Here is an 18,529-nt window from a genome sequence, read left to right as displayed (position 1 = left end):
CTTCCAAAATAGGCATTTTGGTCATGCAACAATTTTTTTTGTTGTAATGGTTTAGGCACCCCATTCCCGTGTATTATAGGAAAACCCATTAACTTGACATCCCTTTTTGCATCGGTTTGTTTTGAGAAGAAAGAACTTTTTTCACCCTCATGACGATGCCTTTCATATTGATTTCTTGCCATGAATTCAACTATTTCCATTCGGATGTCATTATTTCCTTGTTCTTCGACTTGAATTGTATTTTCACTATTGCGGGTGCTAGAGAAATCCTAGAAAATATATATGTTAAAGTTTCACTAGATGCACTAGACTCAAAAACATTAAAGCATGGAAGTTTTGTTAAAATAAATATACAAAGAAAAAAAAAACATGAAAAATAAAAGAAGAAAGAGAACCATAGCAGAGTTTCAGTTACATGAACTAACTCATTTTCTTCTACACAGAAAAAAAATTATTCCAAGAAAAAAAATTAATATAAAGTGGCTCTCATTGTGTTTTCTAACAAAAACAATAATATAAAGAATAAATTTGAAATAGAATAAGAGCCCAAAATTTTTATTGGTTCTCCAATTTTGATTTGTATGAGGTTTTATAAGAGATAGTAAGTGTTTAAATTTGCCAAAAGACTAAAAATTTTCACTTTTATATTCTTCCTTCAAATTTTAAAAGCAACAACTTGTATGATCACCATCTAAGAAGCACAAACAAGTGACACAATACGTGTAGGACACACACAAAATATATAATTATATATATTTATTATATGACTATATTATTCTAAGATAGTAATAATAAGAATAATATATATATATATATATATATAAAATACTTATTTATGATCTTGTCAATTTATGATCTTTCTAATTTATGATCTTATCCATTGTCGACAAGATCATAAGGTGTGAGAACCATTGCTACCAACTTAACAAGATCATAAATCTTAGTCTAACCAACAAAAAAATAATAAAGTAAACAAACACAAATTACACCACACATTAAGCTTGGAAAATATTTGAAAGTAATAGCATTTTAGAGAGGAAAATGCACATACCAGTTGTGGATGATGAGGAGAAGAACTCCAATTTTCAACCTGAGGAACAAGATTTTCCATTTCATTGTCGACATCCATTTTCTCATTGAGATCGAAAAGAAATACTTTCTTGGAAAATACATTTGGTATAGATTTGGAAAAACCACCATCAACCGCAGCAACATAATTTTTCTTTCCATCTCCAATTTCGACTTGATTTGTTTTGGGCACAACATCTTGTCGGGTTATTAAGGGGGGAAATCCCCCCTCCAATTGAGTTTGCTTGTTTTTCATTTTTCTTAGCATTGCATTTCCATTAATTATATGTTGAGTCCACTGATTTTTTAGACTGGCTCGCGAATCAACTCTAGCATATGCATCTTGTTGTGATTTAGAATCAGTAACAGCAACGCTCACATTTGCCTTGAAAACCTGGGTTGTTTTTTCGGTTTGCTGCTTGGACTAATTGAGAGTGAAGTTTATATTTATAAATACGGCCGAGCTGGGTAATGGGCCGTTATGGGCCACAATACAGGGGCAGAGTAAAAAGGCCTTGAAGATTAGTTCGGTCCCAGAGCCTTGAAGATAGTCCGGTCCCAAACGGCCCTAAAGTTAATCTGGACCCAGAAAGCTTATTGTTATCTCGGTCCAGGAGAGCACTACGGATAGCTCAGTCGCCAGGATGCCACACTCAAAGTTAGTCCGGTCACGGTATAGCGCAGCTAGCTCTGTTGGACCTAGCAAATGGTTAGCACGGACTTAACAATACTATGGTCAGCATTGGGAAAACCGTGGTAGCAGTGAATGGAAGAACCGAAGTAAAGTTATCTCGGTCTAGTCTGCAGCTTAGCATTGCCATGCTTACCTTGGTCATGTTGGAGTCTGGCCATGGTAAAACCATCTCACTTGGTTTAAGAGTGAGGGGGGTGCTGAAGGATAAGCATTATCTTTCAGGAGAATGACTCCTAAGAGGACTCTACACGGAGAAGTAAGAGTCCTACTAGGATTGTGCCACGCGGAACCTATAAAAGCTCACAACATCACCTATGGAGAGGTAACACACAACTTTGATTCTCAAATATACAGAGCTTTTTGTCTTTGTCTATTTTGCTGACTTAGGCATCGGAGAGGTATCCGACACACACCCGCCGGCTAGCTTACGTTTGTATTTTCAGGGAGTAAAGCGACGACGTACGGAGGAGCGCAGACTTGATCAACAGGATTATACGGGAAGAATATTTCGTGCCCGTACAATTGGCGCCGTCTATGGGAATTCCAGAGTAGAACAAAACCTCTTGATCAAGCTTTTCCTCTTTAGAAACAATGGCGCACAACGAAGATTTGCCGCAGTTTGCCATCGACGGACAAACACCAGAAGGGGGTACAAGACGTGAAGGCCTACCTTCTATCCCTCCCATGGCGGACTTAGAGCCACAGCGACAAAATCCCATGAGGGATGCAAGGGGGAGGAGGCGGACTAACAGCCCTGTCACTCTCGTTCACGAAGTCCTGACAGACAAAGGCGGAGGATTGATCCTCAAGTTCTGGAGGACCGCATGAAGGAGCAAGATGAATTAATAAGGAAGATGGCGGCGGACATGGAGGCCATGAAGCACCAGATCAAGGGAAAAGGGGTGGTGACAGGAGAGGGGCCCAAAGGCAATGCGCCTCCTCGCCACTCAGAAGATCGTAGTAGGCATACTACGACATCGCAAGCAGAAAGTAGAATCCTCAGGACGAGCGACACTCAATCAAGGACTTCCAGAACTCGTTACTCCAAGTCTGAGAGAACGAGATCATTAAGGTCTTACACAGAGGGAAGTACCTATCGGCCCTCACACACGCACCATACATCATCCAGGCAAACGGAGTTGCCCAGATCGTCTGACTTACGGACTGTGCTTGAAGAAAGGGCGCGACAGAAGGAGGATGCTAGGGCACGCGACCCACACGGAGTTTCAGCCCTTCAGCGGCTGGCTCCTCGGACGCGTGGAAGCGTCGAGGTTGGAATGCTAGCACCACACCTTGCCTACGAACCAGCAGATAAAACATTGGCAAGACTACATAGTTCGTCGTTCGTTCCCGCGATTGAGAACGCATCATTACCCTCAGGCTTCATCCAGCCTAAATTTACCACGTACGAAGGGAAGACAGACCCTTACATGCACCTAAGCCACTTCCGCCAGGTTATGGCGGTATATCGACGAAACAAGGCTTTGATGTGCATCCTCTTCCCATCAAGCCTTGGTGACCTAGGCTTGACTTGGTTCGAAAAACTTCCAGAAGGCAGCATAGCCTCTTGGGCGCAATTGGCAGAGGCGTTCGTAACGAGGTTTAGAACGAACACCAAAACCCCGGTAGAAATTGATCAACTGCTCTCCATCGACATGGGCGAAAAAGAGTCATTAAGATCCTACAATAGCCGCTACTAGGAGACCTTCAACCAGATTGGGGACTGCCCCACCAATCTCGCCATCGCACAATACAAAAGAGGCCTTCTAGTCGGGAACAGACTAAGGGACTCAATCACTATGACACCGCCTCTCACGATGGAGGCCTTAATGGAGAGAGTGCACTAACACATTCGGGTAGAAGAAGATGGCGCCCGTGCTAAGGCAAAGTCTAGCACGACCGCAATACCAGATAAAAAGACTGCGACAAAGGTCAACGCAGTAGAACGTCCAAACAAAAACAGACGAAGCAGGCAGAACAACGAAGAAGATCAGGACAAAAGATGGTTGAGAGTCCACACTGCCATTACCACGGTATTCAAAAAGCCAATCTACTAGATTCTAAGCGAGATACACGATGAACCTTTCGTCAGATGGCCTGCCAAGCTAGGAGAGGCTCAGAATGACTACGACGAAAGATCGCGATGCACCTTCCACAAAGAAAAGGGGCACCACACTGAAAATTGTATGCCCTTAAGACAGCATCTGGAGGAGTTGGTGGCAGCCGATCACCTGGATAAATACATTGAAGGAGGGACACAACCAGCCCCCCAAGACCACAATAACCCCAATGGAATGCCAATTGACGCCCCACCTCAACGTGTGATCAATGTGATACATGGAGTATTCGAACCTGAGCGTGTATGCGAGCTTAGAGGATCGATCAAGAAGGCTGAGCACTTAAGAGAAGTACTAAGCGCTTAACCTACCGTCAAAAATGGAAGAACAGACCCTACGAATGTCATCTCATTTTCAGACAGAGACTTGGAAAGAATATATTGCCCTCACAACGATGCACTGGCCGTGACCCTCCGCATCAAGGATTACGATGTCAAGCGAATTTTGATAGACCAAGGTAGCTCATGTGAGATAATGTACTACGACACCTTCAAACAATTGAAATTGGAGGACAAAGACTTGGCACCAGCTGTATCCCCCCCTGATCGGATTCAACTCAATGCCAGAGTGGCCAGTCGGCAAGATCATCCTTCTAGTCAAGGCAAGAAGCGTGACAAAACAAGTGGAGTTTTGGGTATTGAAGGTCCCTTCCACTTACAGCATAATCTTGGGAAGAACATGGCTGCATGCCATGCGAGCGGTAGCTTCATCCTACCATCAAGTAATGCGATTCCCCAACGAAGCTGGGATAATTGAAGAGGTCTTTGGAGACCAAATTATGTCCAAGCAGTGCTTCGTCACGGTTAATGGCAGCCGCGCCGCCAAGGGATATGTTCATTCGGTGGAAGAACCTGAGAGCAATGAACTGTTCGCAGACGTCGGCAAAGCAGCTAATCAAAAAGCGGTGGAAGACTTGGTAGAGGTAAGAATAGATGAAAAGAACCCGGATAAGTTCTTTTTGCTTGGATCGTCGTTGTCCAGCACTGAGAGATTAGAGGTCTTGAAATTCTTGACCTCTAACATCGAAGTGTTCGCCTGGACACCCTGCGACATGCCAGACATTGATCCAAACTTCATCTGTCACCAACTCAATGTCCACCCATCCGCCAGACCAATCATTCAGCGCACTCACAGATCGGCACTCCACCACGCCGAAATAGTAGCAGAAGAAGTAGGAAATCTACTAGAGGCAGGAGCTATCAGAGAGGTGCACTACCCCAGATGGATTTCTAACACAATCGTGGTGCCAAAAAAGAATGGCAAATGGCGTGTCTGCGTCAACTATAAGACAGTCAACAAAGCATGCCCAAAGGACAGCTTCCCCCTACCACGGATAGATCAATTGGTAGATCTAACGGCGGGGCACAACCGACTTAGCTTTCTGGATGCGTACAGAGGCTACCATCAGATAGCCATGTACGAACCAGACCAGGAGGTCACGTCCTTTACCACTCCAAGAGGACTGTATTGCTATAAGGTCATGCCCTTTGGCCTAAAGAACGCAGGGTCAACATTCTAGAGAATGGTCACCAAGATGTTTGAGCCATTGTTAGGCAGAACAATGGAAGCTTACATCGACGATATGGTGGTCAAAAGCAAGGATGAGAACTACCATCTAAGGGACCTAGGTGAGATGTTCCAGATTCTAAAGAGGCACAAGTTGCGCCTTAATGCATCTAAATGCACGTTCGGTGTAGGATCTGGCAAATTCCTAGGCTTCCTGGTGACCAACCGGGGTATAGAAGCAGACCCCTCCCAGATCAAAGCTATTCAGGATCTGGAGAGACCTAACTCAGTAAAAGAAGTACAGCATCTCACTGGCATGGCTGCTGCACTCAACCAATTCATTAGCCGGTCGTCAGACAGACTACGACCATTTTTTTAACCATTGAAAGCCAAGTTCGAGTGGGACGAAAAATGCGACCGCGCTCTGGAAAGCTTGAAAGAATACATGTCTTCTCCACCACTACTAGTAACCCCAATACCTGGAGAAGAACTCTTCCTGTACATGGCAGTCTCTCAGCACGCAATTAGCGCAGTATTGGTCCGTGCAGAAGGAATCCAACATCTGCCCATTTATTATGTCAGCAAAACATTGTTGGGCGCCGAAACGAGGTACTTGCCACTGGAAAAACTGGCCTTAGCCTTAATGATGGCCTCAAGAAAGTTGTCGCACTACTTCCACACCCACACCATAGTCGTCCTCACAGCTTTCCCATTAAAAGCTTTGTTTGAGAGGGTAAACTTTTCTGGGCGAATCTTGAAGTGGGCAGTAGAGTTGGAACAATTCGACATCAAGTTCCAACCCAGAACCGCGATAAAGGCCCAAGCTTTGGCAGACTTTGTCGCAGAATTCACCCCAGGAAGTCATCATATCTGCCCAGTCGACTTGATTGATATAACCGAACCAGGGATAGAAGTTGACGCCGGAATAGCGCAACCCCTGGTGCAGGATATTCAGTCAGACCCCAAGGCAGACCAGAGTAAAGAAAGCAAGGAAGAAGTGAACCATGCTACACCAAGCCAAAACTCACTAACAAATAAAGACTAGGTTCAATCAGATAGCGAGGGGCAGACAGCAAGTGTGGACTTTAAAGAAAACACCAGCGACATTCTTGACCCCACGGCATCGTCTGATCCCTCCACTTGCTGGAAATTGTTCGTCGGAGAGATGTGGAAGCTCTTTGTGGATGGAGCGTCCAACCGGCATGGTGCAGGACTTGGCATAGTCCTCATCTCACCAGACGGCCTGGTTGTGGAGCAAGCAGTCAACCTTGGATTCCAAGCATCAAACAATGAAGCGGAGTATGAAGTGCTTCTTGCAGGTCTCAAATTAGCATCCTACATGAAGGCCACCGAGCTAATGGTGTACAGCGACTCACAGCTGGTGGTAAACCAAATTTCAGGCGACTACGAGGCAAAGGATGACAGGATGACTAAGTATCAAGACTTTTTCAGAAAGGAGATCAAGAAATTTGAAGTAGTTAAGATAGAACAGATTGACAGGGAGGAAAACAGTAGAGCAGACGAACTAGCAAGCTTTGCTTCAATAGCTGATACGTCTATCTCTCATCCATTGCTAATTGACTACTTACCAAGACCAAGCATTGAAGACCCGGAAGCAGAAGAGGTATGTTGCACCGAACTAGGCCCCTCATGGATGGATCCCATCATACTATTCTTAAAAGACGGCATCTTACCGGAAGAAAAGAAAGAAGCCAACAAAATTAGAGTAAAGTCGCAGCGATTTTGGCTCTCCCTATCTATGGCATTGTACAAAAAGTCATTCTCAGGACCTTATCTAAAGTGTGTCCACCCCAGCAAAGTAGAGGCATTCTTGTTCGAAATACATGAAGACGTGTGCGGATGCCACCAAGGAGGAAGATCGTTAGCTTACAGAGCCATTTCACAAGGATACTGGTAGCCATACATGCAAGCAGACTCAGAGAAGTATGTGAAGAAGTGCGAGAAATGTCAGAAGTTCGCACACCAAATACATCAGCTAGCCAGAGAGCTCTTACCGCTAACCAGCCCATGGCCCTTCACAATGTGGGGCTTGGACATAGTAGGACCACTTCCAACAGCACCCGGAAACAGGAAATTCTTTCTCACAGCAACAGACTACTTCACAAAGTGGGTGGAAGCAGAAGCATTAGCATCAATCAACAAAAAAGATGTGAAGAAGTTTATCTGGCAGAATATCATCACTCGGTTCGGCATACCTAAAGCCCTAATATCAGACAATGGCACTCAGTTCGACGGCAGAAACTTTAGAGGCTTTTGTGAAGAATACAAGATAGAGTTCTACAATTCTACACCGGCATATCCCCAAGCAAATGGCCAAGCAGAAGCATCAAACAAGGTCATCTTGGATGGATTGAAAAAAAGGCTAGAGAAAGCTAAAGGCAAATGGGCTGAAGTGCTTCCTCATGTTTTATGGGCTTACCGCACCACACCTCGACGTTCAACAGGAGAAATACCATTCTCCTTAGCCTATGGCATGGAAACAGTAATCCCGCTGGAAGTTGGCCTCCCCACAATTAGAAGCGAAAATTTTGATCCAAACTTGAATGGAGAAGCCATAGCATTAGAGCTCGACCTCGCCGAAGAAAGAAGAGAACAAGCACTGGTTCACATCGCCTTATACCAACAAGAGTTATCCAGGAAATACAACAAGACAGTACATCCAAGACAATTCAAAATCGGAGATTGGGTACTGCGCAAAGTGATGGGAAACACCATGGTTCCGGGAGATGGCAAGTTACGGCCCAATTGGAAAGGACCTTACAAAGTGGTTGGATTAGCAGGTAAGGGGGCATACCACTTAGAAGATGAGGACGGCAAAGAAATTCCCAGGTCATGGAACACTGCTAATCTCAAACTATTTTATTTTTAGCTTTCCTTCAAAATACTTGTAATTTTTCTTTTCCCCAATAAAACAAGTAGTTTTTTCAGCATAAGTGTTTTATTCTGTAAAAATTGTTTTAGTAAGTTAGGGGCATTGAAAACATGGTTGGCTGGAAAAACCAACACTCCTCCTAAGCCCAGGATAAGGATCCAGGCTGCAGGACGTTTGGTCGGAATAACCAAACACTTTACTCTAGGTTGGCTGGAATAACCAATTTAGAGGTTGGCTGGAAAAACCAACACCCCTCCTAAGCCCAGAGTAAGGATCCAGGCTGCAGGACGTTTAGTCAGAATACCCAAACACTTTACTCTAGGATGGCTGGAAAAACCAACTTAGAGGTTGGCTGGAAAAACCAACACCCTTCCTAAGCCTGGATAAGGATCCAGGCTGCAGGACGTTTGGTCGGAATAACCAAGCATTTTTCTAAATTGGCAAGAATAATACTCTTCAGCCGAGGTAAGGATCTCGGCTAAAGAGTGGTTGGCTGGATTAAACCAACTCTTTGTACTCTTTAGTCGAAGTAAAGATATCGGCTAAAGAGTGGTTGGCTGGATTAAACCAACTCTTTGTACTCTTCAGTCGAAGTAAGGATATCGACTAAAGAGTGGTTGGTTGGATTAAACCAACTCTTAGTACTCTTCAGCTAAAGTAAGGATATCAGCTAAAGAATGGTTGGATACACTAAGCCAACTGTTAGTACTCTTCAGCCGAGGTAGGTATCTCGGCTGAAGAGTGGTTGGCAGCTATAATTAGATTACAAGATCAAGACCAAAACAAGTATCTTGGCAAGTGAATGTTGTTCCTCATCCAAGACTTCGATTAGAAAGTAAAATACAACCATGAAGATCAACCGAAATAAGAGTTGAACAAAAAAGCAGACTTCATTGAAAATTTAAAACAAGTACAAAGGGTGGGGCCTCAACCCGGTTACAATTTGTTTCCAAAAAGAAGAAAAATACAAAGTCAGTTAAACAGATCATCAAGGTCGGCATCGATATCAACTCGGAGCCCGGTTTCATTCGACAAACGGTCTCGGTTGGAAGAACGGTTTCAGTAGGCAGCTCGGTCAGGTCTTCCACCATTGGCTCCAACTGAACTGACTGATCGACAGGATCACTGACAGCCGGGGTATCTTTGGGCACGGTGTCTTCTTCATCATCTAAATCTTCAAGAAATTGTTGCTGAAGGGCAGCAGCATATTTCGTCATAGAGCTCGGAATGAAGTATGTTGGAGCGTTGAAGACCTCGGTCTCTGGACCGTGACCGAGCTACTCTACAGCCGCCCTCCAACCGCACTTGAAGAAGAGATCCTTGACAGCTTCACATTGTTTAATGTAAGTCGCCTCCCCCTCCTTGAAACCCCGGAGCTTGGTGTCATTAGCATCCTTCTTCAGCTGCTCTATCTCGGCGTTTTTCTTGCCCTCAAGTTTAGCAAGTTTGAGCAGATATTTATCTTTGATAACGGCTGTAGCCTTTTGTTTTTCTGCCTCAGCTGAGCTGACAAGTCCGGTCAGATGACCGTTCTCAAATTTTAGCTCGGCTATTTGCTGCCTGGCTTGTTCCAACTCAGCAGTTTTTTCTGTTACTTCGGCCAGCGCTACCCTTGTAGTCTTACGGAGTTCAAGCACTCGTTTATGAGCGATGTGACTCTTCTGCATGGCCTGCAGAAAGAGGGGGACTTGAAATCAAACCGAGATAAAAGTAGTGCAAATCAAAAAGATCAACAGAAAAAGCTACTTACAAGCACCATGGATTTCGTGGCCGAACGAATGGCTTTTAGTTTGGTCAGATTTTTGTGATGCTCCATGTTTGTTGGAAGGCAAACACTCCTAGCAAGGTTGAATTCCATCATGTGATCCTTCTCGGCGACCACCGAGTCAGTGTCTTGAATAGCTCGGTTCTGAAAAGTGATTTTGGGCGCCCACTTGGAGGAGCCAGCCCGGTCGGAATGCTCCGGTTGCGAGCTCGGTGGAGGGCTTGGTAGAAGAAGGGTTTTGTCTTCATCAACTAGGCGTTGCTCGGTTTAGGTAGTCCAAGCACGCTTGTTTGGGCGAGATGAGGACGGTTGTTGAGATGGAAGGGCCACCACAGTCTCCTGAGCCTGGTTGGACGGTGGTACCTCTGCTCGGTTGGTTTCGGTTAGGAGGGCCCTCACTCTGTTCCTCTTCGCCATTTCTTCTTCAGCAGTAGTACGGACTAGGTTGATTTGTGGCAAGGTCGGGTCCGGTTCAGGAGAGGCCTCTAGCAAAAAATCTGTTACTCTGGCTTTTTGCTAGAGGCCTCTCCTGTTGGGCCAAGCTGCTATATCTGTATATCGGTTCAAAATTGAACAGCTTGGCCCAACTTCTTTCAGGATACCGTAGTGCAGCACGAAGTGTGTTTAGGTTAGGGTAACTGTACAGTGACTTGAGGTGGGCTGAGTCTGCATAAAAAAGACAACTGTCAGTTCGGTTCACGAACAGGAAACCGAAATAAAAAAAGGCATGCAATAGAGCCGGGGTAATTATACCGGTGGTCCCTTTATTCTAGTTTATTCGGTCACCAGGAATCTAGGCTTCTTGGTCTTCGAAGTTCCCAGAAACCCAGAAGAAATCATCATCGTTCAAGTCTTTATCCGGTGTGTCCGTTATTATTTTCTCTCGACGACGGCGTATTCTTAGATAATAGACCCAGCCATCTTCTTTTGATCCTATTGAATATTGATGGAAGAGTTCGGCTAAGCCGAGGTTAATGCCAGCTCGGCGGTTTAGCTCGGCTATACCATTTATTATGCGGTATGAGTTTGTGGAAAGCTGAGTTGGGCATATCCTAGTTTGCCTAAGGAATTCACAAAGTAAGGGCTGTACAGGGAATCTTAGGCCGGTTTCTACAATGGAAAGGAGGGTGAAGGGAACAAAACCAGGGTTTCCCCAAGGTATGATATCTTGTTCGGCTAAGGTGAGATGGACGTCGTCAGGAATGTTATACTCCCTTCGGAATTCGGCCAGGCCACCAGGTGTTTCTACTGAAAACCTATATTTACCCATTTTGTCTTAAGTTATGAATAAATTATACTTGTGATTAAGCTCGGTCGGAGAAAGGTGCTGAGTAGCTCGGTTGAGCGCTCAAAGGAGTGCCTGGGCAACCTAAAGTCCGCAAAGTGAAAAAACAAAGGTGTTAAGCACAGACCGTTGGACCGTGCTAAAGAGAAATAAAGGCAAGATCTATTAAATCTTAGCTCGGCTATGTGAAATGCTACGTGTCTTAGCCCGATTTTGAGCAAGGGTTTGGTTATCTCGATTTGCACTAGGGATTTGGTATCTCGATTTATACAAGGGGTTCGTTATCTCAATTCGTGCAAGGGTTTTGTTAGACCGGTTGAGCCTCTAGGGGCAGCACTTGTAGTTCGGTTTTAACTACGATGGCTGGGTTAGCCCCAAGTTATAGCTCGGCCGTGGTTGAGACTAACAGACATACTATTACGCAAACTTAGTGCGGCTGGCTAGCTCGGTTGAGTTAAAACAAAAGGTGGTTTGACTTGTTGAAACTATTGTTATAACGTGAAGTGTTAGTTCAGTTGAATGGCCTGGCTAGAGTGACATCAACTACAAACAACTTTTTAGTTCGGTTATACAGTAATTTTGGATCAAAATCAGTATTTCAGTTTATTCGTGAAAAGCCAGAGGTTCTATTACACGAAAGAAAGGTATGTGTTTTGAAAAAACACACAAAATACATGTATTGTAAAAGCAAATGCGAAAACAACAAAAACAAGACAGATTTGAGTAAACTTACCAGGTCAAGAAGAAAAAATCAGAGATGGAAGCAACGGCAATTGTCAACGCACCCGCGTGAGGCCTTCGTGCTACAGTTCGGACTCAATTTGTGTCACGGTTCTTAATCTGAACCAAAGAGTCCAAATCCGGCAAATTGTTTTGAGAAAATAGATTTTTAGAAAAAGAAGTGTCAAACATGGACTGCTTTGCCAGATACAGAGTCGCCACCTAAATATTTTTTATGGGGGAATTTAGGAAACCCTGACTCGGTGCCAAAGGCCATGTGTCCATCATCACCAAAGTTGCCTCGGCTCGGGAGCTTGGGTACGATTAGGGAAGGTCAGCTATGAGCACCCCCTCTCGCCCGATCCGAAGATCGGCCTCTACTAACCGTGATATCCGTTTTTGAAAACGTTATGTGTTCTTATTCCGGTTATTAGCCTAGAATTACTATGTTATGCGCACAGCAAACAAGTATAGACTAGATTATCTAATTTGGAACAAAGCATTGCATATCCGTTTGTTTCGAAAAACGTTTTGAGGTTTGCTACTTGCAAGTAGGCTAAAATACGGATTTCGACGAGTTGTTCCAACTCAAACAATCCAACCTTCACCCACAGGCATTCAGGCAGTTTATATCACATAAGCATCTAGCCACATGGTAAGCATGCTGTCATAGCAAACACTCACACTCATGCAAGATGCTAAAGCATAAAAGCTTACCTAGTACTCCGTGCCAAAACAAGAACATGTTAGCAAACATGCATGATCCAAGTCCATGTTTAAATGCCTAATGCAATGCATACGAAATGTCACTAGAGTAGGCTCGGCTAGTCTATAAATGATATGTGAAAATGCACAAGTAGCATGTATTCAAGTTAGATTTGAAATACTTATGCAGTTAGCATGATGCGCTGAGCCCGGTGCATGCAATACTGATGAATGATGCTCGCATGCATTGCATAAGGTATGCTAAATTAAACGTGTCCTAATACTAACCATCAAAGCGGGTAAGTAAAAGTGAGAAAGAAGTGGGGGTTGGAAGACATGCACACACGCACTCACACTTATTACACAATTGCCCTCGCTCGGAGGGTCCGAAAGAATAATACAGTCCGAATAATAAACCAACTATCCTAGCTAATTAATTATTACAGACCAACTAAATTAGTTAAGCAAATCAACTAATCTAAGAAAGTGATAAACGGCCTCGGGAAAAGAGCCCAATGCAATGCAAGTGATTTTAAGCATGCAACACATGCAACCAAAGCATGCAACCATGGAATAATGTAATGGCATTTGAATGGCATGCAAGGAAGGGACTTACACTAATTGGACAGCCCTAAACTAGGTCCAAAACAGTAGCCAATGCTATGGAAATGAGAGCCAACACACACACACACACATGCACATGCTAATGGGCCAACACTCAAGAATCAAACATGCAACCTTTAAGCACACTTAAAAGTGAAAAAACATGGATTAATGGCATGCACATAGAGCTCTGAAAAAAAAATGTTATAAAGGTGCCAAACCAAGTAAATAAGGCAAGCCAAATATGTAACAATGGTCCAAGCCTTAAGGCAAGCCAAAGGGGAGGTAAACCAAGGCTAGGTCAACCAATCCTCACAAGGCCAAAGGGACTTAAAATAGGTCTAATGCAGACCTAAACAAAGCTAAGGATGTACTTAGATGGCATCTAAGTGGTCTAAAAATGCAAGCATACTCCAAGGCCTAAACAAGGGGCATAAGGCAGCAACCTTTAAACACATTGAAGGGGGATCAAATGCAAGCATATGGGCACATCATGAGGTCTGAAATAACATGTCAAGTGGTTCCAAACCACTGAAACAAAGCAAGGATGGCATGCTAGAAGGGCCAAAGCTTAAGGCATACAAGAAGGATTACATGGTAGCTATACAAAGCAAGGCATGGATGACTCAAATGACTTAAAACAGTCCTTTAGCACATCAAAATATGCATATAAGCTTCACAAAGCTTGGCCAAAACACAAAAGCATGGTAGTCTAAATGCTATGCATGTATTGAGGCAAATCATGGCATTACAAGGTATGTATGCTAGACAAGCATGGTGTACCAAAACCAACATACAACAACGCTATATTATGACATAATAAGCCTGAAAATCAGTCAATGCATGGTCAATATATACTCAAACTATATGCTCCCTCAAGGGGCTAAAAATGGCCCTTTTCAAGGACAATAAGGAGAGGGGGTGGCCCTCTCCTTCTTGGGACCTCAAGGCACCATCCTCACCACTGAAATCTCTCAAGATTTCAGTGGTGAGGAGGCCCAAACACAATGGTCCCAGAGCTCAACCGAAATGGCACAAAACAAGGGCCAAACAAGCCTTAAGAGGGGTCAAACAACCCCAAAGCTTAAAACACCCTTAACAAACTATTTAGAGGACTAAAAATCAAAACTTTTATATGTTATACACTAAGCTCAAAAACAGATGCAAGATAGGTAAATAAACTATGCAAAAATGGGAAAAAAGGGGACAAAAGTCTTACCCTTGTAGACCCTCTTCACCAATGAAGCTCCAGCAGCTTCTTTGGCTCCAAACCAGCTCCAAGAACTCCAAGAACACTTCTCTGGCCCTCAGCAACCAAGAAAAGGTGTGATACTATGTATTTGTGTGCAATAATAAGACTAAACACACACTTAGAACTAAAGAGATGGAGAAATAGAGATAGGATGGATACAACACTCAAACCCTAAAACTCAAAGCTCTCTGAAAATGTTGTCTAAATTTTCTAACCCCTAAGAGAGGGAGAGGAGGCCTCCTCTTATAGAGCTTCAATCTTGTAAGCTTACAAGACAAGCTAGCTAAGAGGGAAATCCCTCCATACACGTGTATGGAGGGGAGCCAAGTGCATGCCAGCTGCATGAAAATATCTGCAAAAGCAAATGCACAGTAGGCGGCCGGCCAAAAATGCATTTGACCAAAAAAAGATAGCCGGCCGGCTATCTATAGTGCCGGCCGGCCAAACATTTGGCCGGTGGCAACAAAACATAGCTGGTGATCTCAAGCCATGGCCGGTGATGTGTGAGGATGGCTCACAAGCCATTCCCTGCCCCTCCAAGGCAAAACACAAGTGTTTGGTGCAAAATCAAACACAAAACAGTCAAGTCGAGAGGTCCTGAGGCAAGGCACGTAGCCGAGACCTCCGGGAACTCAAGACGAACACAAACATGGATGATCACCAAGTGTTCAAGCGGTGACGTCTAAGTCTTGAGGACGGTCAAAAATGGGGTGTTAACAGCAATGAAGAACACGAACTCAGCAAGTTCAGGGTTGAAGAAACTCAGGAACAAGAGAAAGAGAGATAAGGAAAAGAATAGTGTGGTGAGTGATTCAAAAAAACAAAGAGTTTTGTTTTGATGCAAGGACCAGAGGCGGGAATTGTTCAAAATTCACGGAGTACGAAGACGACGTGACAGCTGCATTAGGCCAATCAGAGGGGGCCATGTGTCATAGGAATGAGAAGCGATTCAGTTGCTGTGATTGAAGAGACGTTTTGACTGGACAGGTACAGCCCAGTGTGAATTTAGCTCGGCTGGAAAGGCTAAAAGGGTTTTTAAGCCCGGCTGGAAAGCCTAAAAGGGTTTTTAACTCGGATGGAAAGGCTAAATGGTTTTAGCTCGGTTGGAATTTTGAAATTTTTTTTAGCTCGGCTGGTGACAGGTAATCCCTATCATGCTACACAGATGGAATTAAGGGGCAATTGAGAGGGAAGTTTATATTTATGAATAGGGCCGAGCTGGGTAATGGGCCGTTATGGGCCACAATACGGGGGGCAGAGTAAAAAGGCCTTGAAGATTAGTCCGATCCCAGAGCCTTGAAGATAGTCCGATCCCAGACGACCCTAAAGTTAATCTGGACCCAGAAAGCTTATTGTTATCTCGCTCCAAGAGAGCACTACGGATAGCTCAGTCGCCAGGATGCCACACTTAGAGTTAGTCCGGTCACGGTATAGCGCAGCTAGCTCTGTTGGACCTAGCAAATGGTTAGCACGGGTTTAACAATACTATGGTCAGCATTGGGAAAACCGTGGTAGCGGTGAATGGAAGAACCGAAGTAAAGTTATCTCGGTCTAGTCTGCGACTTAGCATAGCCATGCTTACCTCGGTCATGTTGGAGTCTGGCCATGGTAAAACCATCTCACTTGGTTTAAGCAGTGAGGGGGGTGTTGAAGGATAAGCCTTATCTTTCAGGAGAATGACTCTTAGGAGGACTCTACATGGAGGAGTAAGAGTCCTACTAGGATTGTGCCACGCGGAACCTATAAAAGCTCACAACATCACCTATGGAGAGGTAACACACAACTTTGATTCTCAAATACACAGAGCTTTTTGTCTTTGTCTATTTTGCTGACTTAGGCATCGGAGAGGTATCCGGCACACACCCGCCGGCTAGCTCACGTTTGTGTTTTCAGGGAGTAAAGCGACGACGTACGGAGGAGCGCAGACTTGATCAACAGGATTATACAGGAAGAATATTTCGTGCTCGTACACTAATAAACCTCAAAGGCTTCCAATCCTTCTTGTCATAAGGGATCTTTCTTTTTCCTTTAATACCTACAAAATGTTTCTTAAGACTTCATTTGGCAACCTTATGATCAAGGAGAAGACAAATTGAATAGGAAACAACAGATATACCAGGCATTACACTAGAAGGTCCACTTTTAGTTCGGGTGCTATGATCTTCCAACAACTCATTCAGCGAACATACTTTTCGAGTCTTTTGGCGTATCAAACCACTCAAGTTATTCACATAGCCTTGATCATGATGACTATTCTTAGCCAAGAAGTCATCACTTTCAAATAAGAGATTATCATGCTCTTTTTTCTCCTCATTAATTGTACTAGCTATCTTGGAGGCCTCACAGACCATTGATTCAATTCTCTTATTACCATCTTCAGCACAAATTAGTGTTCCCAATCCACTACTTTGTGATCCAAGTCTATCTATTTCAAAAACCAGAGGCATTACTACTAATAATGGGATATGTAGTATATGAATCTACACAAAACAGTTTCAAAAGAATTAAGCTAAATTGTGCTTTGTTTATATGATAGGATGACTCATTTTCACTTTGTCTCCCTAAACTTTAAAACGTTAATGGTAACTTTAGGACAATAATATTATTATCTAGTGATTCTATTTTCACTTTCTCTCCATTTTCTTAGTGGCAAAGTGCAAACAAGATCACTAGATAAAAAATTCAATTTTATTTTACACAAGATTAATCCCTAATAGAATTCGAACAAAAGGGGTTAACTGTAACAAGATAGTATTTTGTGGGGCCAAAATATAAATGATTCATAGTTAAGGGATCTAAAGATTGAGTAGACAGAAATATACCAATGATGGTTGCATGCTCGGCTTCATCTTTCTTTTCTTCTTCGGCATCACCCCACCATTTGGACTTGGTATCAAGTAGAGGAGGAAGTGCCACCAAATTTTTATGGTTTCCATTGAGAGCAAATGGCAAACAAAGACTCGTATCTTTTTTTCGCATTTCAGCAGCATAACCACTGCATCCACAATAGAGAAAATTTGTTAAAAATAATTCACAAGCACGTAAATAAATAAATAAATAAGAAGAATAAAAGAACCGATCACTAACTACGTCGTATAAACTCAATGTGGTTGTCCATAAATTGTCTAAAATACTATTTTTTATTGAGTTTAATAACTAAAATATATTTTTTTTCATTCGGTCGTTAGGGAACTGGCTATTTTAGCAACTTTAAACTTTTTGGCTAAAATATGAGGTAAAAAAAAATTAGTATACTAGGGATGTGTAGACGCGCCCGCGTGGGGCCCCGCGCTACAGTTCGGACTCGATTTGTGTATCACGGTTCTAAATCTGAACCAAAGAGTCCAAATCCGGCAAATCGTTTTGAGAAATAGATTTTTGAAAAGAAGTGCCAAACATGGACTGCTTTGCCAGATACAGAGTCGCCACCTAAATATTTTATTTTGGGGGAATTTAGGAAACCCTGACTCGGTGCCAAAGGCCACGTGTCCGTCATCACCAAAGTTGCCTCAGCTCGGGAACTTGGGTACGATTGGGGAAGGTCAGCTATGAGCACCCCCTCTCGCCCGATCCGAAGATCGGCCTCTACTAACCGTGATATCTTATTTTGAAAGCATTATGTGTTCTTATTCCGATTATTAGCCTAGAATTACTATGTTGTGCGCACAGTAAACAAGTATAGACCAAGTCGCCTAAATTGGAACAAAACATTGCATGTTCGTTTTGAAGATGGTTTGCTACTCGTAAGTAGGCTAAAATGCAAGTTTTGCCACCCTCGAGTGGGCTTTTAGAAAAGATGGTTTTGCCACTATCTAGTGGGCTTAAAACTCACAGTTTTAATGCATTATTCCAATTTAGGTAATTCAACCTCCACCCACAGGCATTCAAGCAGTTATATCACATAAGCAGCTAGCCTCATGG

General features: G+C 43.5%; 1 protein-coding gene across 1 annotated transcript; it reads right to left on the bottom strand.

Annotated features, from left to right (window-relative positions):
• Positions 1–1,054: 1,054 nt before the first annotated feature.
• LOC114316776 (uncharacterized) lies at positions 1,055–17,862 on the bottom strand. Its single transcript, XM_082894786.1, has 4 exons — positions 17,431–17,862; positions 16,725–17,033; positions 16,585–16,643; positions 1,055–1,497 (listed from the first exon to the last, which is right to left on the bottom strand). Exons 1-4 carry the CDS (start codon positions 17,585–17,587, stop codon positions 1,444–1,446), a joined length of 579 nt encoding a protein of 192 aa, XP_082750912.1. The 5' UTR covers positions 17,588–17,862; the 3' UTR covers positions 1,055–1,443.
• Positions 17,863–18,529: the final 667 nt, after the last annotated feature.

Source organism: Camellia sinensis, chromosome 11 (assembly GCF_055761805.1).
Source record: "Camellia sinensis isolate YWXY chromosome 11, ASM5576180v1, whole genome shotgun sequence".
Lineage (NCBI taxonomy): Eukaryota > Viridiplantae > Streptophyta > Magnoliopsida > Ericales > Theaceae > Camellia > Camellia sinensis.
Note: the sequence above shows the minus strand (reverse complement) of the source record. Positions and strands in the feature narration are given on the sequence as shown.

Bases quoted from the DNA above. Each gene is read 5' to 3' on its own strand.
- LOC114316776 (XM_082894786.1), bottom strand. From the start codon at position 17,587: ATGCGAAAAAAAGATACGAGTCTTTGTTTGCCATTTGCTCTCAATGGA. The intron at 17,034-17,430 runs GTATATTTCTGT...TTTTTGAAATAG, and splicing joins CGAGCATGCAACCATCATTG to ATAGACTTGGATCACAAAGT. The intron at 16,644-16,724 runs GTATATCTGTTG...AACATTTTGTAG, and splicing joins ACCTTCTAGTGTAATGCCTG to GTATTAAAGGAAAAAGAAAG.